A 22,825-nucleotide genomic window follows, 5' to 3' on the forward strand; every position below is an offset into this window, starting at 1 on the left:
TGAAAAGATGCAAAATTGAAAAAAAAATCGGAACTCTTTAGCTCAATTAGATAAAAAGTTGTAAATAAACAATAATAATAATTTGATTAAACAAATTAGAAATTACATGGAATAATGTTTAAAAATCAATATTTGTGTTATTTGTTCATAATTTAGGAAAAAACTTTAATAAAAATAGTAAAAAGTATTTTTTTAACGATTTTTATATAAATTTTAAAATTTATAGGGTTTTTTTGGGGCACTATAAAAATTAGTTAATTTTAAAAAATGATTAAATAAACAATTTAGCACTATTCTTTGAAGTCTTCTGAAGAGAAACAGAGTTTGCTGAATGAAAAATATTAATTTTCAAGGATTCTATACCAATTCTACGAAAAAGTGTTTTTCCCCATGCATTTTACATGGAAAACTTTGAGCGCTTTGAGCGACCTCTAAATATTTTTTTATTTTCAAAAAATAGGGGTATTTTTTTTCTCCATATAGAACAATCCTAGGGGGTGAGAGCATTGAAATTCCGATTTTACTTTTTTTGGACCACCCTAATATAGTAAAGATGTAAAATTTGTTTTTTGGATTTTTTAATTTAAGTAAAGATGTAAAAGGTTGTTTTTGTTGAGAATCCACATTTATTTTCAAATTAAAATGTTAAGCTTTTCGTCCATCGACGACAGACCTCTTCATACATACTTTAGAAAACTGCAAATTTACAAAATATAACATGACAGAATGAAAAAGAACAAAAATGTAAAAAGTTATTATATTACAGTATAGTAACTATGCTATATAACCTTAACTTACCACGTGGAATTTCTCACCTCACATATCATTATAAATATTTATTTATAAAACAAAAACAAGTCATAAAAATGACCGAAAATTATACCGAAAATTATATAGCATAGTTACTATACTGTAATATGATAACTTTTTACATTTTTGTTCTTTCTCATTCTGTCATGTTATATTTTGTAAATTTGCAGTTTTCTAAAGTATGTCTGAAGAGGTCTGTCGTCGATGGACGAAAAGCTTAACATTTTAATTAGAAAATAAATGTGGATTCTCAACAAAAAGAACCTTTTACATCTTTACTTAAATTTATATATATTTCGAAAGCGAAATATTTTTTTGCCATCCACCAAGCATATAAATCGTGCACTCGATAGTTAAACTTCAAAAAAAAATCTCTCCTCTTTCCTCCCCTCTTTTATTTTTTTCAAAATGGCGTCAAAGATTTCAAAAAATCATAATAAAGTAATTTAAATGTGTCAAGTTTCTAAAGTTTGTCCAATTTAGTTAAAATTGCTTACTCGGGGGTTATTAGGGTCGCTGATTACGAATTTTATATCAGAAATTCAAAATTTAAAATGGCGGATTCAACATGGCGACCGAAAAATTTTGAAAGTCGGTGGACTTTTCTGAAAATGTTTACTCGGGGGTTTTTGTGGTCGCTGATTACGAATTTGATGTCACAATTTCAAAATTCAGAGTGGTGACCAAAAATTTGAAAAGTCGACATATTTATCCGAAAAAGTATCTAAAAGATCTAATATGTCCACCAAAATTATTTATATTCGACGGATTAAGATGAAATTATTTACTTCTTTGTGTGAGTCGTAAAATTTATTAGGAACACCATTGTTAGTCACCTATACTTAAGTAATGTTTCGATGTGGGTGTAGTGTTCCATTAGAGTGCTTTTAAATTTTTATTTTAAATATTTATTATTTTTCGACAGATTTTATAAAGAAAAAAAATGCAACAATTTATATATATATATATTTATATATATAAATGCATATATTTATGTATCGTCAAGCGACGTTGAAAATGATTCATTTTTTCCAAATGAGTCATATGCTCAAAAATCAAAGCGTTATAACAAATCTCAAAAAAATTAGAAGAAGATCATGCATTTTGTTGGGTAACTAGGGAAAAAGTATGTAAGGAATCTCTTGGAAATGAAATATTATTGAAAGAAAAAGATAAGAAAATGATTTTAGAAAGTTCTCCTAAGGAAATTTTTGAGTATTTCTTTTTAAAAGACTTGATGAATTTAACGCATTTTTGGGTATTATAATCTTTAGTAACTTTAACAAAAGACAATCTCAAAAAGATTATTGGTCATTAGATCCATTTTTAAGAGGTGAACCTGTCGCAGCAGCTATGAGTAGGAACAGATTTGAACTAATTAAGTCGAAAATTAAATTCCATAAAATAAACGAGAGCGATAGTTATAATTCAGATAAAGTTTGGCGAGTGCGTCCAATACTGAATATATTCAGAAAAAACATTATGAAATTCGGGTTTTATTCTACAGCTGTTTCTATCGACGAAATGATGGTTAAGGGGGAGTGACACCTTTGACCCGAAAAAAAATCGAATTTTTTTTCTTGCTTAAACGATACTTTATAATGTGTAGAATAGAAATTATATCATTAGAGATAAACTAAGATAAACTAAGACAAAAAATAATTATCCAAAAACTTAAAAATCCAAAAAACGTTTTTTTTCAGACACCTCTAAAAACATTTAATCGCCTCTGATTCTATGTTGAATTCTTCTTTTTCTTTCTTTTTTAGTGGCCTATTGCAGAGCATACAGCCATTTCTATCCTATGTTGAATTCATGAAACTAAACGAAAGTTCGTTAATATAAGTTGAATGTTAAGTACTATTCACAGTACCGATATCTCCATCTTAAGTTGAGTTCATAGCGTCATATCGGTAGTGAGCGGGTTTACCCCAATTCTCCCCTATTACATAACACATGCTACAACTTCATTTCTACGTCAAAACTTCTGTATAGTGGGAGGTCGTGCTCCAGTTCGATCTCACATACTAAAATGCATAATATGCTCACGTCATCGAAGCATTAGAGCTTAACAGCTCATGGGACAACTCCTTCTCCCAGAGTAACACCGTCAAGGCCTTTTCTTTACACGGGCGTGGGCTATGCTGGTCCTGTTACTATAAAATCTTGGTCTGGTAGATGAGCTAAGACATATAACATTATATATGATATAAGGGTTGGTTAGCTATATTCGTTTGCTTTTCCACCTTAGCGGTTCATCTCGAAGCAGTGACTTACTATTCTACCGAAAAATTCATTGCTGCATATCGAAGATTAGTTGGTAGAAGAGGCATATATACACTAGGGTGTCCCAAAAAAATAAAAACTTTTTTTTTATTGGGTCTCATCTCCTAAAAATCTTTCAATTTGTGTAAAAATAAGAACACAATATTTGGAAATGAAAAATTTTAATATTAACCCGTGGTTCAGAGCCTTTGAACCAAAACAACGCTAAAATTTTTGTGTTTTTTCATTTTTAACATAAATATAAATGTCGAAATATAATGAATAGGATGTCATTGTAAAGATAATTAAATTATCTTTCGATCGATATGTCATAGTATAAGATTTAATAAAAATTAAGAGTGTTACAGTCGATTAAAGATCAAATTTTATGAAAATTTTGATGATTTTTATTTCTTAGACACTTAAGTAACTTGTACTTTTTTTACATTAAACAGTAAAAAATATTTAGATTTTATTTTTTTTATTGAGAGTCTGTAACATTACGAAAATTTTTAGCCCTTGTGGACCTCGATTTGATTGAAAATGACAATTATACACTAGATTTAGTGAACGAAACTATTCTTTTCATTTTAATTATTCCTTCAACATTTGCAGCAAAAATTGAAACAATAAATTTAGACATAACCACTAAAATTACTAAAATCAGTGATCAAGAAATACTAAAGTCGCTGATTTAGAGTCCAATGTCAGTTTTTCAAATTTCAAAATGGCGGAGAACTTTATAAAAGTCGAGCGAATTATGGATTTTTGTAATGTTACAGACTCTCAATAAAAAAATTAAAATCTAAATATTTTTTACTGCTTAATGTGAAAAAAGTACAAGTTACTTAAGTGTCTAAAAATCATAAATTTTTTTTATAAAATTTGATCTTTAAACGACTGTAACATTCTTAATTTTCATTGAATCTTATACTGTGACATATGGATCGAAAGGTAATTTTATTTTCTTTACAATGACACCCTATTCATTCTATTTTGACATTTATATTTATGTTAAAAATGAAAAAACACTAAATTTTTAGCGTTTTTATGGTTCAAAGGGTCTGAACCACGGGTTAATATTAAAATTTTTCATTTCCAAATATTGTGTTCTTATTTTTACACAAATTGAAAGATTTTTAGGAGATGAGACCCAATAAAAAAAAAGTTTTAATTTTTTTGGCACACCCTAATATACACCCTCTATAGTGACTGTGCAACCACATTCCATGGAGCAGAATCAACTCTTCGAGACTTGTTTAATTCAGCCTCTAAGGAACATCGCACTTTGACTGAACTTTTTCTCAAGGATGGCACACATTGCAGCTTCATTCCACCTGCTGCTCCTCACTTTGGAGGAAAGTGAGAGGCAGCTGTGAAGTCAGTAAAATTCCACTTAAGAAGAACCATAGCAGTCAATCCACTTACTTTTGAAAAACTTACTACTCTACTAATCCAAATTGAATCTATTCTAAACACACGTTCTCTCTCAGCACTTTCGGATGACCCTGAAGACCTCACAGCTCTCACCCTTGGACACTTTCTCATTGGAGAACCACTCAACTCAATTCCAGAACCATCTCTTGAGCATCTCTCCATTTCTCGTCTTGCTAGATCGCAATTTCTACAACAGCGAGTACAACATTTTTTGACAAGATGGTCCACTGAATGCCTTCAACGATTTTTATCCTTCTCCAAATGGCATCATCCCTTGAACTCTCTAAAAGAAGGATCATTAGTACTTATAACTGATGAACGATTACCACCCAACAAGTGGCCTCTAGCTAGAATAATCACTCTTCATCCTGGAAATGATGGTCTAACTCGTGTGGTTACTTTACGTACTGCTCATCTATATTGAAACGACCTATCTCTAAATTAGCAATTTTGCCAGGACTTTCTCAAAAGGACTCTCCAAATCAAATCCAGACAACTCAAAATCATTTTGTCAACGATGTTGCCATGGTGGGCGGAAAATGTTGAAAAAGGAAAGGAAGTAGATTCGAAAATGTCAAATTAATTTTGCATTTAAACCTAACTGTGCGTCATATTCGCCTTTCTGTAATAATTTGCCTTGTCTCTTTCCCTCTTCTTCTTAGAAACCTGGTTCCACTCTCCACTTCCCCTCTTTTATCTCCTATTACTTCAGAGTCAGTCCTTTGCGAACCTTTGGTCATCGCTGATAAAATTTGTACTGTAATATCTTTTTATTTTAATAAGTATTTTTGATAATTTTGTATAAAAGTGGGTTTTTTCTTAACTAGAACTTCTCTTTATTCTATATCTGACATTTTCAAGTATTCAAGTGATCTCAAAAGGACTGAATTTAATGAACTTTACGTTATAAAACAATAAATGCGTTTATACAAAAACTACAAAGTGTTTCTATATATTGACTTTAGTTCTATTTCATTGACATTTAAACAATTAACTATATTAATCTTCATACTCATTCTGTCTGTCACAGTATGAGAGAGAAAGCATGATAAAGAGAAAGAGAGGAAGGTATTGTATCTCCTTTTAGTTTAGTGTAGGAAGGAAAGAGAGACGAATAGGTAAGATAGTAACGCCTATTTCTTTGGTTTACAGAAGAGCATAATGTTTTCTGCATTCTCCGTTAGTATTTTCTTTTATGTTACACCTGCATTTTAAAAAGTAATAAAGCTCATTTTTGAACATATTTCAAAGCACGAAATTACGAAAATGATTAACGATTAAAATAAAAAATAAACACTATAATTTAATTAAACCTTTTATTTTTTTTAATTATTATATTGTTATATTAACATCATAGTCAGGGAAACAAAACTTTTTCAGTAAAGTCAGGAAAATGTCAATAAAAAAAATTTTTTTTAGAGAAAGTAAAAAAATTGAGACTTTTTTTCGACTTATAAACAAATCTTTCAAATTAATAAAAAATACCATCTAATTTTTTAAAATGCATCTTAAATAATCATTATAAAACAATCAAACTAATTATGTAGTTTTTAAAAATATTTTAACGTAATTTTTCGAAAATAATTGAATTCTTTAAGAGAGTTTCTGTATAATTTAAAAAAACTAATTAATTTTTTGATGAATTTCAATTAAAAATTTTAAATATAAATGTTTTTTTTCAAAATGTTAAAAATAATTCTGAATTATTATTTTTGTATGTATTTAGATTTTTGGAAATATATATAATTGAAAACACTGAAAATATTGAAATTTAAAAAATTAGAAGCCGATTTTCATTAATTTTTATTTTTAATTTTGCCTTTAAAGATTGTTTATTCTTCAAAAACTGATTTTCAAAAATTGTAACAAAATACTTAAAATAAATTAATTATTTTTCAATTAAATTTAACAAAATTTCAACTATTCAAAAAGTTTTTTATTATAGATATATTTCAAAAATTTAATTAGGTATGTCTTAAAAAATGATTCAAAAACAATTTTTGAATGATTCGTTTATAGTTACTTTTTGCATTATCAAAATCAAAATAACTTGCACTTTTTTACTAAAAATTGTGGTGCTTTTATTGATTGTCTAAATTTTCTTAATTTCCACGAAGAAAAAAATTTCCTGACATTTCCCTGACTATAGTGTTAATATAATATTAGGTATAATAATTTAAAAAAATAAAGATTTTAATTAAATTATAGTGTTTATTTATTACGTTAATGATTAACTCATAACGCCTGAAAAATGAAAATTCTTTGCGCAATTTAAACCTATACTTTTCTGAATAAAAAGGATCATATTTTATCATATTTTATTATATTGAGTGTGCTCTTTTCGATTTCAGTGTAAAAAAAAGATTTTCTTTTAACCCAAAAATTAATTATGGCGGTTATAATTTCAAAAACACAAAAAAATGTCATTTTTTTGAGTTTGATAATTTTTTTAACCTTTAACCCCTTCCCAGTGTATGACGTCTATAGAGGCAAAAATAATTTGTGCCACCAATGCGTATGACCGCTATAGTGGCATCTAAAAGGGAAATCCCTGTAATAAATGAAATATGAATATCAATCAATAATCTAAAGTTTTTTGGGTCGCTGAAAATGCTGATTTGGTGGATTTTGAGGTTTGTAAATCCAAATCTTTAGTCAAAATTAAAAAATTAAAAATAGCGGCTCCAAAATGGCCAACGAAAAAATTTTAAATCCGTAAACTTTGAAATCTTTCGATCGCCATTTTGAATTTTTAAATTTTGATTACGCTGATTACGAATTCGATTTTAGTTTCCAATAAGTCAAAATGGCGGATCCAATATAAAAAAAAATTTTACTTAATGCAATTAATCTTAATTTTAACACTCGGTGGTTTTTAACCCTTTAACGCCCAGTGGTACATACGCTGTACCACAAATGCATTAAAGTCATCATAACTTTGAAACTAATACATATTACTAAAAATTTTAAATTCTTAGCTCTAGTAAAACTCTTCCAGCAGATAATTAAAAAAAACAAAAGTAAAAAAATAATAATAAATAATTAAAATAATAATAAATAAAAAAGTGTCAAGATACATTTTCTCCTATGACGGACGAAAAAATTTAAAAAAATTAATCAGATTCTTTTAAAACTTGTTACTCGGGGGTTTTTGGGGTCGCTGATTACGAATATGAAGTTAAAATTGCAAAATTCAAAATGGCGGATCCAATATGGCGGACGAAAAAATAAAAATTAATGGGATTTATATGAAACTTGTCACTTGGGGGTTTTTGGGGTCGCTGATTACGAATATGAAGTCAAAATTGCAAAATTCAAAATGGCGGATCCAATATGGAGGACAAAAAAAAATAAAAAATAATGGGAGATATATGAAACTTGTCACTCGGGGGTTTTTGGGGTCGCTGATTACGAATATGAAGTCAAAATTGCAAAATTCAAAATGGCGGATCCAATATGGAGGACAAAAAAATAAAAAATAATGGGAGATATATGAAACTTGTCACTCGGGGGTTTTTGGGGTCGCTGATTACGAATATGAAGTCAAAATTGCAAAATTCAAAATGGCGGATACAATATGAAAAACAAAAAAATAACAAATTAATGGGATTTACATTAAATTTGATGCTTTGGGTTTTTGGGGTTTCTGAGGTTAAAATGTTAAGAATCATAATGGTGGATTTAATAGGGCGAATTATGTTTAATAAAAGTAAGAAATTTAATCCATTTGTGAAAGGAAACCTGGAACGCTTGACTCAAACGAAAAAGAACAAATGATAATCAGCTGGCCAATCAATAAAAACAATTGACAACCCTGGAGCGCATGACTTGAATGAAAAAGAATAAATGATAGTCAGCTGGTAACAATATTCAAGTAAATCCTATTTAATTTTTAATTCTTGTCCGCCATTTTGGATCCGCCATTTTGAATTTTGCAATTTTGACTTCATATTCGCAATCAGCGACCCAAAAAACCCCCGAGTGACAAGTTTCATTTAAATCACATTATTTTTTATTTTTTTGTCCGCCATATTGGATCCGCCATTTTAAATTTTGCAATTTCGACTTCATATTCGTAATCAGCGACCCCAAAAACCCCCGAGTGACAAGTTTTGTATAAATCCCATTATTTTTTATTTTTTCGTCCGCCATATTGGATCCGCCATTTTGAATTTTGCAATTTTGACTTCAGATTCGTAATCAGCGACCCCAAAAACCATTATATACCAAGTGTGGTTGAAATCGAATCGGTGGAAATAATTCGGGCTTTAAAGGGTTAAGGTCGCTGATTACGAATACGATGTTTGCTTTCAAAAATTCAAAATGGCTAATATAATATGGGGAAGAGAAATTTTCTATCCACGCTCGCTGGTTGTGAGTCGGTGCAAGTGTTAAAACAGAAGTCAATTGTCAGTAAGCGTTCATAGGACATTTACACCTACCTGACTGGTATTAGAACTCCCGAGTAACAAAATTAAGGTCAATTGCATAAATTAAAAAGAAAATTCCGCCATTTTAAATTTATTAAAACTTACATCAAATTTGTAATCAGCGACCCTAGAAACAACCGAGTGACAAAATTAAGGTCATATTGGATGGGTGGGGGTCAAAAATTGGTGAAAAATTGTCCTCGTGGTTTATGAACGGCCCCTAAGCTTATACCTCGGCATATATCATGACTATCAATAAATCTCGGTGTCAATCTTTTGACAAAGAAGGAAGTATACTTTAATAAGATAATTCATCTAATGTGGAATGAATTTGTATAAAGTTTTTCTATCGCTTGACTAAACTAATCCAAACAGAAACCATTATTTTGTGATTTGACTTGCTTGGTTGCAAATGTTTGGTATGACTTGTTTACATTTAGTTTTGAGTAGAAAATTATGTGCAATGTTGACAGACGTTTAAAGATCTGTTCAATATATTAACAATATAGCATAGTTTATACGAGTTAAAAAAAGTATGTTTTATATCCGACTTTCAAATTTTTTTCGCTTATAACGAATTCTTGAAATAATACAGTTTTCCCAGCAAACTAAAAATTTAAGGACATAATTATAAAAATAAAAAAATATTATCATATTTATGATAATAAATGAAAATATATCGTGAAACTGCTCAGTGTCTTAACCCTTTAACGCCCAAATGGACAAAATTTTGGCATGAAGTTTGAGGACTTATTTCGGTACTTAAAAATCAATAGAAAAATTCACGAATCATTATTTCTTATGTTTTCATATGCACTCTATCGAATGACGTTAAAAAAAAGTCAAAAATTTATAAACAAAAAAGTTATTAATGTTTTTTATAAAAAAAGTCCGATTTTTTTCCAATTTTTGTTTAATTTTCAATTTTTTCTACTATGAAATAGCGAAAAAATAATTCCAAATGTTACAAATAACGTGACATAGATATATAACCTAGAAGATAGGACTATAGAGAAAATTAAAAATTAAAATGGCTGCTCAAAAATGGAGTTTGAAGTTCAAATTTTTTTTCAAAATTTGATTCGAAAGTACGAAATTGTTAAAAGTGTTTAGATCAGCTTGAAATTTGTTACTTGGGGGTTTTAGGGGTCGCTGATCACGAATCAGAAGTCCAATTTTCAAAATTCAAAATGGCGGATCCAATATGGCGGCTAATTTTTTTTTAAAACTAATTAAATTTGCTTGAAACTTGTTACTCGGGGGTTTTTGGGGTCGCTAATTATGAATATAAAATCCAATTTTTAAAATTCGAAATGGTGGATCTAATATGGCTGACAAATTTTTCAAAAATTTATTAGGTTAGCTTAAAATTTGTTTCTCGGGGGTTTTAGGGATCGCTGATCACGAATCAGAAGTCCAATTTTCAAAATTCAAAATGGCGGATCCAATATGGCGGACAATTTTTGTAAAAACTTATTAAATTTGCTTGAAACTTGTTACTCGGGGGTTTTTGGGGTCGCTTATTACGAATATAATATCCAGTTTTTAAAATTTTAAATGGCGGATCTAATTTGGCCGACAAATTTTCAAAAACTCATTATATTAGCTTAAAATGTGTTACTCGGGGATTTTAGGGGTCGCTGATCACGAATCTGGAGTCCAATTTTCAAAATTTGAAGTGGCGGATCCAATATGGCTGACAATTTTTCTAAAAAATCATTAGATTCGCTTGAAACTTATTACTCGAGGGCTTTTGGGGTCGCTGATTACGATTATAATGTCCAATTTTTAAAATTAAACATGGCCGCTTCAATATGACAGACGAATTTTCAGTTGAAATTTGATAATCACAATCTTTAGCCATTAAAATATTAAAAATATTTTTAATGTTTTCCAACTTTCACCGCGTAGAGGTAAACGTGAACTGATAAGTCTTTTTTTAAATTTTTTTTTTCGATTTAATATATTGATAAGTAAATTTAATCGAATTAAAACTATGAAGAATGATTTTTGAAAGGTTTTACAAGAGCTTCAAGCTGGAGATAAAAAAAATTGTTTTTTTCAATTTGACCCTGAAATAAGTAATTATTAAAATAAAACATGCATTTCTATTTTTTTACCTTTAAATTCAAAAATTATAATAACAAATAAAAAGAAGAAAAATACATAAAAAAATAAAACAGTAAAAAAAATATATAAAATTTAAAAATAAAAAAAAAGATTTTCCAGTTCACGTTTACCTCCACGTGGTGAAAGTTGGAAAACATTAAAAATATTTTAAGTATTTCAATGGCTAAAGAACGTGATTATCAAATTTCAACTGAAAATTTGTCGGCCATATTGGATCCCCATTTTAAATTTTAAAAATTGGATATTATATTGGTAATAAGCGACCCCAAAAACCCCCGAGTAACAAGTTTCAAGCAAATTTAATGAGTTTTTACAAAAATTGTCCGCCATATTGGATCCGCCACTTCAAATTTTGAAAATTGGACTCCAGATTCGTGATCAGCGACCCCTAAAATCCCCGAGTAACACATTTTAAGCTAATATAATGAGTTTTTGAAAATTTGTCGGCCAAATTAGATCCGCCATTTAAAATTTTAAAAATTGGATTTCATATTCATAATCAGCGACCCCAAAAACCCCCGAGTAACAAGTTTCAAGCAAATTTAATTAGTTTTTAAAAAAAATTAGCCGCCATATTGGATCCGCCATTTTGAATTTTGAAAATTGGACTTCTGATTCGTGATCAGCGACCCCTAAAACCCCCGAGTAACAAATTTCAAGCTGATCTAAACACTTTTAACAATTTCGTACTTTCGAATCAAATTTTGAAAAAAATTTGAACTTCAAACTCCAGTTTTGAGCCGCCATTTTAATTTTAAATTTTCTCTATAGTCCTATCTTCTAGGTTATATATCTATGTCACGTTATTTGTAACATTTGGAATTATTTTTTCGCTATTTCATAGTAGAAAAAATTGAAAATTAAACAAAAATTGGAAAAAAATCGGACTTTTTTTATAAAAAACAATAACTTTTTTGTTTATAAATTTTTGACTTTTTTTTAACGCCATTCGATAGAGTGCATATGAAAACATAAGAAATGATGATTCGTGAATTTTTCTATTGATTTTTAAGTACCGAAATAAGTCCTCAAACTTCATGCCAAAATTTTGTCCATTTGGGCGTTAAAGGGTTAAATTTAATTATTGGTTTTCGTGTTTTATGTTTTTAATATTCTTCAAAAAAATTTGTAATCTTTTTCTAATATTTCAGAAGAAGAAAAAAACATCTTAAAGTCTTAGTCACATTTTTATATACACACAATGTAATAAGGTCTTAAGTATCATAAGACAAAAGCAGAAATATCGCGCGCGCTTTAGCGCGTGTAGCTCTGCTAGTGTTTAATAAACTTGCTTTTGGAAATAAGTTACTTTATTATTAGTGTTTTTTATTTTCCTCTTGAACTTTATAGTTAAGTGAATTTTAATTTAATTTATCAAACAATAAGCTTTACATCCAAATCTTTCTAGCTGATTTATATCAACATTGATCTGTGCGTAGGTAACATACTTTCGCATCGTAACCTAACAAATTTCATGCACTTCTAACGAACATTTGAAAGCAATAACCTGTTTCGTTTTTCGCTTTCATTGGATAAACCATTGCTAATCTGGAATTATCATTAAGGGGAGGTTCCCATTGCGAAAATCAAAAAAATTGATTTCGTTTTTATTGTATTTTTTGAAAGCTATATATATGTAGAATATGTGTGTATAGCAATTTTTTAATCCGAAGAATATTTTTGTTTTTATGGGGTCTTGAACTCACCGCCGTCCCGAGCACTGAGTAACAAATGTCAGGCAAATCGAATCGATTTTTAAAAATTTTGTAAATCTGACCTCAGAATCGTAAAGAGCGACTCTAAATACCTATATATATTTATCATATACGCAAATTAAACAAAGAATTGCAAATAACCTATTCTTTAGGATGTCACCTTTATAAAAAATTTTGAGTTTTTGTTTTAGACTAAAAATTGCGCAGTGTGGAATGCCCACCGTTTTCCCTATTTAAAAAAAATTATTTTCTAGATGCGCCATATTGGCCGCCATTTTGAATTTTTTTGAAAATGAAATTTTTAACCTTCTAGGTAAGTAACTTTCGCCAGTTACTTACCCAGAAATTGGACCCATTACATCTGAGTAAACAATTTATAATGGAGCAGTTGCACGTCTTCGAGTACTAGAAAATGACAATTTATTGAATTTTGCAATCTGACACACCTCGCATTCTCTAATTCCTTCATCAAACTTAGCTAAGTTCAGTTCTTTATTGCCCGGAAAATTTTTTTGTAATGCTTTCAAATATTCAAGTGAAGCATGGCCAAAACGAACATGCCATAATAAGGCTTTTGTATTTTAATAATTTTGTTATTAAAAAGTAAATTAGAGTATTTTTCTTCACTCTATTCTACTATAGGCGGACCCAATATGGCAGATGTATTTTTTTATTCATCGGATTCGATTGAAACTTGTTACTCTAACTGCATATTCGTAATCAGCGACCTCGAAAACATTTTGATATAATCAAATTCGGATTCAGCGTCGAAAATACCATAATTAACGTACACTACCGTCCACAAATATCAGGACGATTACAAGCGACTCTATGAAAAAACATGCCATCACTTTTTCAATCATATCTCGTAAATAAAAGGAGATACAAAAAAATCTTAAATATGTTAAAAAGGCTGATTAAATTTTGCGTAAAATAAGCAATCTTTAAAGTCATTTTGTTAACTATTTTTTGAGTTGTAGAGTGAGAAAAAAATAAAAAAAAAATCAAATTTTCTCATTTTTGTCTCTTGACAACTTTTTCAAAAATCTAGAAAAATTTAGATAAAATTTTTCTAAAAACACAGAAATCTTGGTTAGAATTCCAGCCTAAAAATAAGCTTTCGAAAATTAAAAAACCAGACAAGTGCGAGTAGAACTCGTACTAAAACCGAGGGTTCCGTACCCACGTTTAAAACTTCTACTTTTTTGCTGAAAAAATATAAAGATCAACTCCAATATTCTTCGCTGTATTTTTTCTGTAATCTGCAGGTAAAAATAAATAAATAAACAATTTTCATCTCTTCAGATAAAAACTGTGAGCGCTAGGGTAAAAAACACGCATTTTTGACGAAATTTTTAAAAACTTTGAGTTTTTCGCTAAAAAAATATGAAGATAAAATCCAATCATGTTCGGTCTATTTTTCCTGAAATCCACACATGACAATTTATAACATAAGCAAAACTATAGTCCCATAGGCCAAGAATTGTGAAAACCAAGGGGGGGTACACAATCTTTTTTCTAAAACGAAAAAATTTTTTAGTTTTTCGCAAAAAAAAATGAAGATGAACTCCAATAATTTTTTCTGTATGTTTGTTGAAATCTACAAGAAAAAATAAATAAAAATGTATAACGCCAGTCCACTAGATTAAGAATTAAAAGAACCAGCAAGGGTTAAGGAATTTTCGAGCTTGCAAAAATATATTTTAGTTTTTCGATGAAAACACCATGAAAATAAATTCTAATCACTTCCGCTATATTTTTCCTGTAATCTATGCGTAAAAACGAATAAGTATGCAAATTTTCAGCTCCTTAGATAAAAAACTGTGGGCGCCAGGGGGGGGGGGTACATGCATTTTTTTTCGAAATTTTCGAGTTTTTCGATGAAAACACTATGAAGATCAATACCAAATCGACGGTTTAGAGTGCAAACCTGCTAACTCACATTTATGAAATTTTTCAGGAGAGTCAAAAAACTATTCAAAAGAATTTTTAGGTTATATTCTTATAGAACAAAACTTTCAGTATATTTGTTTTAATAACAGAACAACACAATGCTACTTAATAATAAAAAGTACTTCCTTTTGGAATATATTTTAATTGATATCTCTTACACTCAAAATATAGACACAATTCAATACAATACAATATATTATGTGGAGTTATAGCAGTGCAATTTGACAGGTATGGAGTTAGCTGTTTTCTCACAACACTTTTTTAGCAATTTAGAGATATAATTTCGTCAAACTGTTTTACTTGGCTGATGTATCACCTCTTTATCTATCAAATACAAAAAAAATCTCAAATTTAATAAAAAGTGGAGTTAGCAGGTTTGCACTCTAAACCGTCGAAATATGTTCGCTATATTTTTCCTGTAATCCATTTTTGAAAGTTCATATGCATACCAATTTTCATCTTTCTAGGTAAAAAACTGTGAGCGATAGGGGAGGTAATTTTTTTTTTGCAAAAAATAACCAAAATTTGATGTCTTTCGCGGAAAACTCTATGAAGATTAACTCCAATTACGTTCGCTATATTTTTCGTGCAATCTACGCGTGAAAATACATAAGTGTACCAATTTTTAGCAAAAATTTTTACCAATTTTTATTTTATTTTTTTTTTTTATTTATTTAATTTTTTTTTTAATTTTTTTATTTATTTATTTATTTTTTTTATTTATTTTTTTTTCTCATTCCCAGCCGCCCGAATCAAGAATCGAGTTTTATCTAAATTTTTTGAGATTTTAAAAAAGTTGAAGTCAAGAGACAAAAATGAGAAAATTTAATAATTTTGTTATTTATCTCTCACTCTACAACTCAAAAAATAGTTAACGAAATTACTTCAAAGACGGCTTATTTTACGCAAAATTTAATCAGCTTTCTAACCGTATTTAAGATTTTTTTGTATCTCCTTTTATTTACGAGATATGATTGAAAAAGTGATGGCATGTTTATTCATAGAGTCGCGTGTAATCGTCCTGGTACTCGTGGACGGTAGTGTATGTGTGATGTAAAACTACTTGTTTTATATGCCTTTTATAAACTTTTTGTATGTACGTCTATAGACAAAACTTGTTTGTACATTTGAATGTATATCGGTAAACTAGTTTTGTAACAAATCTGAGAGCCTTGTAGAAGATTGTGACCTTTTAGCTTTCCAATAAGCCCTGAATCAACCAAATTGATTTAAAAATAACCAATATACAACCATTTTTATACACAAATTGATGAATTTCTGGTTTTTCAACTATAACCTTAACTATAACTTTAAATTAAAAGTTCTTTTGTAACTTTATACTTATTTTTAATTTCTGACATAAAATCTTTTATTTTTAAATTTTCTTGCTCTACCACGATAAATGGATTGTTTTAATTTTTTTTTTAATTCTACATGAGCAGAATTGTCTGTCATTTTTTTGGTCTATACATATTAAATTTACGATCACATTGTGAGTATGAGTGGCTCCTGACAGGGTACAAATGAAGAATCGGAACTTGTAATTATTGTGATATGAACGATAAAAATATCATTATATTATAATTTTTATTTTGACCGCCGCATAAATCAGGAAATACAAAATATCATTATAATAATTTACATCGAATGTAAAATTAAATTAAAAAAATTGTTCCCCCCTTTTTAAAAAAAACCTTCTATGAATGGAAACATATAACTGCGACTGACTTTATTTTTTTCTACGTGAACGTAAATATTGAATATGTGCAACTAAATTAATCTTAATTAAAATTGTTCTGTGACTGGTAGTTTTGGAAGCGGAAGATTTTGTACGAAGTCGAATTCAAGGCACAAATTTTCTTTTTGTCCTACCTGCACGAAAAGTATGTCATTTCGGGACCTTAAAGTGGGCGCAAAGTAACTGATTCTCGCCCGGGGTCAGGGAAGCGGGCGCAAAAGTTCTTTTACGCCCGCTGACGTCACACAAGCGGGCGCAAAAGTACTTTTGCGCCCGCTTCATCTAGCCCGAGCGGGCGTAAAAGTAAGTACCCGCTAAAGTAGCCCGCTTGCTGTACTTTTGCGCCCGCTTCGCTCGTGCCCTCAATGACATACTTTTAATGCAGTTAGGACAAAAAATTATGTTCGCAAAATGGGCGCAAAGGTGATTACGACTTTGGCGAGATTTCGGGACCACGGGGACACTTTCGACCTATTTTGCGCCCTTGATACAATAATAACTATTATAGGTTGATATAATTATTTTCACCTTTCAATAACATATGTTAAGAAATTTTATTTTTATGTATTTCGTAACACTGATTACAATTGTCGAGTCTTAGAACATCAAAAGTAAAATTAATAAAATAATTAATAAACTTAGGATATGTCGATTCTGATATTGGTGTAGTTTTATTTCTTGTTTTTAAATTATAGAAGTCAATAAATTATCTATACAAACTTTTGATATTTAAGATACTATCCGTAAAATAATTTAATTTTGTACTTTTGTAATGGGATGTTGAGTGAGGCAGGCTTTGCAGTGCAGATGCATTACACAGCCACACAAAAAAATTTTTTGTTCTGACCTAGGCGTCTCACTATGTGTACTTTATGTTTTAGGGTCACTGAATCCGAAGTCCATTTAACCCTATCAGGGTAAAATTAGTTTTCAAAAATTCAAAATGTCGGACTTAATTTGGCGGATGTTTTTTTTAATCTATTAGATTCGCTTGAAACTCATTACTCGGGGGGGGGGGGGGTTTGGGGTCGCTGAATACTAATCAGAAGTCCATTCAGTGTGACTGAACCTTCATGCACTGCTTGATTATAGACCAGCCCGTCTATCCCTGCTATGTCCTAGCCATAGTTGTCGTCTGCTCATTGTTGACTAACTGTCATCATGCTAGAACTGATTTTTCCTAAAATTTAAATGACTGAAAATTGTGTGCATCTAAGAGTTAATTACTAGTCCTGTTTACCGAGTTATTAACTGTGATAGCGGCATATTCATCAAGCTTGTAAATGAAGCAAGTACTTTCTTTTCGAAAAATTGGAAGTTTTACCTGTTATCATGTTCTAAAAGAACCCAAAGTTAGAAAATTTTAAATAAATCTGTATAAGCTAGAAATTTTTTTTGTGATTTCTAGGAAAAATTACATCTATTTTCCATTTTAAATTTCAGTCGACTAGAGGCACGTGTTAATATTGTTCGATTTGCTTCAAACTTTTAGGAAAATTTTTTTTATACCTTGATTCATTTTTGGGGTGAGACCGAAGATTTGGAAACATCGCCCAAATAAGAAACACCCTAATGTGTATGTGTTAAAAAGATAAAAAGCATAAAAAGATAATGGCCATCGGCGATGCACGCAGAAGCATGACGCTATAGCTGTTTATTTCCAATTTAGAGAGCGTGGTATCCCAGGAAAGCAACTTTAATCGCTCACGAAAAATATCCCTTCCTCTAATCAAAACCCCCACGACACTAACCATCGTCGTGGTCATGGAAATCTTATAATAGTTCTCGAAAATGAGAATTAATTTCCGAGAACAGTCCAAGAATCGTATACCGAATCTCCTTTCATACAACCGCCATACTTCTACTAACAAAACTTCTTATAGTTATTTGATTTGACTTTGACCATCATTCAATTTTTTACGTCAGACATGTGGTTTTTAGTAACAATTTGTATTATTTTGACGTTTTTTGTGTAGTAACAACAAAATTCACAGAGGTTTCATTAGACTCTCAATGAAATTTGCTTCCACAACACAAAAAACCTAAAAATAATACGAGCTGTCACTAAAAAATTACATTCTGACAAAAAAATTGAATGACGGTTAAAGTACCCCCTGTTTAATATCTTTATTTAAATTTTATTTATTATAATCATAATTATAACAATGTACAATCAATTTTTTGACTTGTTGTCAAGTTGAAGACTCGTAGAAGACTGTCCATTCTTGTTTTTCTCTCAGGTAGTTAACTTTCCCCTACTCATTTTTTCCTTTTATGAATCGACCATGCAGATTATTTATTACTCTCATTGTATGTCCAGTGACGAGGTTTCCAATAATTTGACATTGTTTAATCTGAAAATAAACAAAGATACCTCTTGGGAGGTAACAGTTTTTGTCTTTAAATACAAACAAGGTGTTCGTATTCCAATGTATTAACCATAAGGAAGATGGCAATATTTTTCATAGAAAATTTCTTTACAAGAATTCTCATACAGAATTTCTTTCTTTTCAATTTCGACTAAAATTGACATTTAAGGCAAGGGCCTTTGGTTTTTACCCTTCAAGGTAAAGTAAGGACATGACGTCCTTAAACAAATACATAGACACGGCGTCTCTCACAACACGAATAAAGATAAGGAATTATTTTATTTTCTTTTTAACATAAATATAACATCTAAGTATTCCACCACCAAATGAATCACTTTTTAACTAGGAAATCTAAACACCCCCAAGACAATGTTATATATCGTGAGCATTATCAATCGTTATTATTATACAAACAGTTAACCTTTGCTTGACTGAAATTTTTTTTGCTATGTGGAAGACGACTTCCTACCCAGTGTTAGTAGGTTAAATGTTTCCTTCTTTGTATATTGGTCAAAAAGACAAAAATTTTTTCAGTATTTTTATATATTACAAAATAATTTATTTTATTAATAGTTATTATTTTGCAGTCTGGCACATGATCTGACTCATTCTTTATTAGGTCTGATTAAGGAAAGTTTATGTATATGTATAAGTTCTATTATTATGAAAATAATTGCTAATAACTACATAAAATATAGTTATCAAATCAACGTCTGGAAAATAAAGATCCGGATTTAACAAATGTTGTCAATGAAAGTTTTGCTATTCAAAAAAAGTTTACAATAGAAATAGAAAAAGAGCCAGTCGATATTTTAAATGGAATATTGCCTCCGAAGAAATGGAAAGAAGAAGGACAACAATGGATGCAAAAAGTATGTAATTCAATTCAGTTGTTAACAATAAAAATAAAAAATTATTTTTTGTCCTGCCTGCACGGAAAGTGGGTTATTTCGTGCACATGAGGCGGGCACAAAGTAAGTGATTCCCGCCCAGAGGTAAAGTGAGCGGACGCAAAATACATTTCCGCCCGCTGCTATTATAGAAACGGGCGCAAAATATTTCTTCTCTCGTTTGTGCTTCCAGTGACCTTAACTTTTGGAAAATGATATCACAAGTCATTTTTAACAATATGGAACAAAGAAACAATTTATTCAAATGAGTGTGCGCTTAATAACACTTTCCATGCAGCAGGACAAAAAATGTTGTTCGCAGCACGGGCGCAAAAGGTGATAGTCTCGGCGAGATTATAAGGAAACCAAGGGGACCCGAAGCACCCTCGGCTTTGCCTCGGTGCTTCGGGTCCCCTTGGTTTTCCTAATCTCGCCTTTGACACAATTCACCTATTTTGAGTCCTTAATACTATTTCTAAAATTAATTAATAATAGATAAATTAAATGAATGAAATAAAAAATTAAAATAGTTTGTAAGCTAATTGTTTTTTCTCTATAATCTTGATTATATTACCCAATATCCACATGTACGTGAATTGACCTTCCACTTTTTCAAAAATTGAATTTCTTTTAGAGTCCTGACTTACAATAGTTCTAGAGTTCCTGATAGTTTTTAAAAATAATTCCGGCGATTAAATGGTAAAAAATGGTTTTTTCATAATGGAGGGCCAACTTCACGCAGTCCTCCACTATTGAAAAAATGGATTTATAATTAGAGTTCTAAGTATTTTTTTTTGTAGTCGGAAGTAGAAAATCTGCGAATTCAGATACCTAGGTAAAGAATCCTTGGTTATGTGGGGATGACCGCTTTGGTTTTGGTCGACCCACTAAAAACCATTCCCGTCTTAATCTGGACTATTTTTCAACCCACGGAACTACCTATTGGCTTCGAACTTCGTGTAGTGAAGGTCCCTATATGTCGCTTATGCGAGGCTTCCGTGCAGTTTTTCTTCCGTACTATTTCTTCTTAGTCCTAGCGAGAGTCTTCTTAACCTCCTCGAGAGCAGACCTAAAGACTCCGCATGCCCCACTGCCTGCGACATGGTTTACATTAACTTTATCGCAGTGTTTTTCTTTGCATAAGAAGCAGGTTGGGCTTCTTTTGCAAGACGCAGACTTATGACCGGCCTCACCGCACCTAAAGCACGCAGCCGATCTGCTACCGCCTTACAACCTCTTCCTATGTGCCCGTATCCCAGGCACCTATTGCACCTGACGACCATACATCTTTTTCTGATTGGACACGACACAAAGCCTACCTTTACGCGTCCGAACTTTTCAAGCCTTGCAGCTTCTTCTAAGCTTGTGACCACGACAGCAAGCTTTAAGCCACGCTTGTTGGGCACAAAGACCGTCACCTTTCTACAGAATGATGGTGCTCCCAAAATCTGCATAATGCTTCCTGAACTTCGGCGTTGTCAGTAAGACTATCCAGGTCACGGATCTCTAGTGAAACCTTTCGATCCGCCATCTGCACCTTACCAAAGTCACCCACAATCCTTGTCACCTCCTCGGCGAACTTCTCAATTCCTAGTGAGCCTTTAATTTTTAAGAGAAGGTCACCTTTCTTTGTGGGCATTGCTCCCACCATTCTTGTCTGGCTAGCATCAGGTTCAGCTTCTCTTTCAAGCTTTTCTAAGACATCAGCATAACTAACACCCTTAGCTACCTTTACAACCATAGCTGATCGTGGCGGCAACCTAGGTAAGTACCTACTGTCTTGGTTTTCGCTAGAATTTAGGAGGTTTCATCTCCTTCTTCTTCTTCTTCTTCTTAAGGTCCTTCGACGCTTCAGGACTGCTTAATCTTCTTTTTTGGGAAACCATAGCAACGTTTTTTAATGCAATTGCATTAAATCTATCTCTTCTAAGTCTACGGTCCTGTCGAGCCTCCTCTGACCAGACCAATTCTTGATAGAAACGTTCATCCATCCTCTTCGCTTCGTCGTGCCTTTCTCTCACCTCCTGAATGAGCGATTTTAGACTTTTTAGTCCCTCCTTAATTGTTATGCTAACATTCTTCTAGATCTCACAGGTCTTAAGCATCTTGCTGACCTCCTGAGCAATTACATCAATGCACGCTGCCTCTTCTTTTCGCAGCTGAATACATCTGTCTCTATCCTCGTTGCAGCTTGCGATGTCTAGTGAAAATGCGTTGCTAAAGAAAGAAACGCAGCTGGCCTGACTCGCCACACTGCTCGCACTTCCTCGTCTATCTACTCAGTCCAAGACAATTCTTGGTACCACCAAAACACATGTCTTATTTTAACGTTTCGACAGTCACAGCCGTCCTCTTCAGAAACGAAAAAAAGACGTCATAAACACTAATCAATTAATACTTATAGTCGGACATCACTTATTAAACTATTATTACTTATTAAACTAACTTATTATTAAACTTATTCGTGACGTCTTTTTTTCTCGTTTCTGAAGAGGACGTCTGTGATTGTCGAAACGTTGAAATAAGACATGTGTTTTTTATTATTAACCTGACTTGGATTGATTGATATATTCCATCTATTGTATTTAACCCCTTGGCAGTCGATGACGTGTATACACGTCATGGTGCAGGTGGGCTCAAACTGTCGATGACGTGTATAGACGCAAGCAGATTTTTGGCTACAAAAACACATAGATTTGTCCACAAATTTATACTCGGAGGTTTTCGGGGTCGCTGATTACTAATCCGTTTTCAGATTTTAAAAATTCAAAATGGCGGATCCAATATGGCGGACGACATTTTAAAAATTCATCGGATTCACTTGAAACTTGTTACTCAGAGGTTTTCGGGGTCGCTGATTACGAATTCGATATCAGATTTTGAAAATTCAAAATGGCTGATCTAATATGGCGGACATTCTCAAAAATCCATCGGATTCACTTGAAAATTGTTATTCAGGGGTTTTCAGGGTCGCTAATTACGAATCCGATTTTAGATTTAAAAAATGAAAAATAGCAGATCCAATATAGCGGGCGACATTTTTACAAACTCGTCCGATTCATTTAAAACTTGTTACTCGGCTGTTTTC

The 22,825-nt window shown here is 31.2% G+C and overlaps 1 protein-coding gene across 2 annotated transcripts in view; it reads left to right on the top strand.

The window, feature by feature from the left end:
* LOC122510585 (33 kDa inner dynein arm light chain, axonemal) overlaps window positions 1-22,825 on the top strand; it is a 91,836-nt gene that overhangs the window by 10,833 nt on the left and 58,178 nt on the right. For both annotated transcript variants that reach the window (XM_043625354.1, XM_043625355.1), the window contains exon 2: window positions 19,546-19,719. In XM_043625354.1, coding sequence (XP_043481289.1) covers window positions 19,546-19,719 — 174 coding nt within the window. The remainder of the gene's footprint in view (window positions 1-19,545; window positions 19,720-22,825) is intronic.

Source organism: Leptopilina heterotoma, unplaced genomic scaffold (assembly GCF_015476425.1).
Source record: "Leptopilina heterotoma isolate Lh14 unplaced genomic scaffold, ASM1547642v1 Lhet_707, whole genome shotgun sequence".
NCBI lineage: Eukaryota > Metazoa > Arthropoda > Insecta > Hymenoptera > Figitidae > Leptopilina > Leptopilina heterotoma.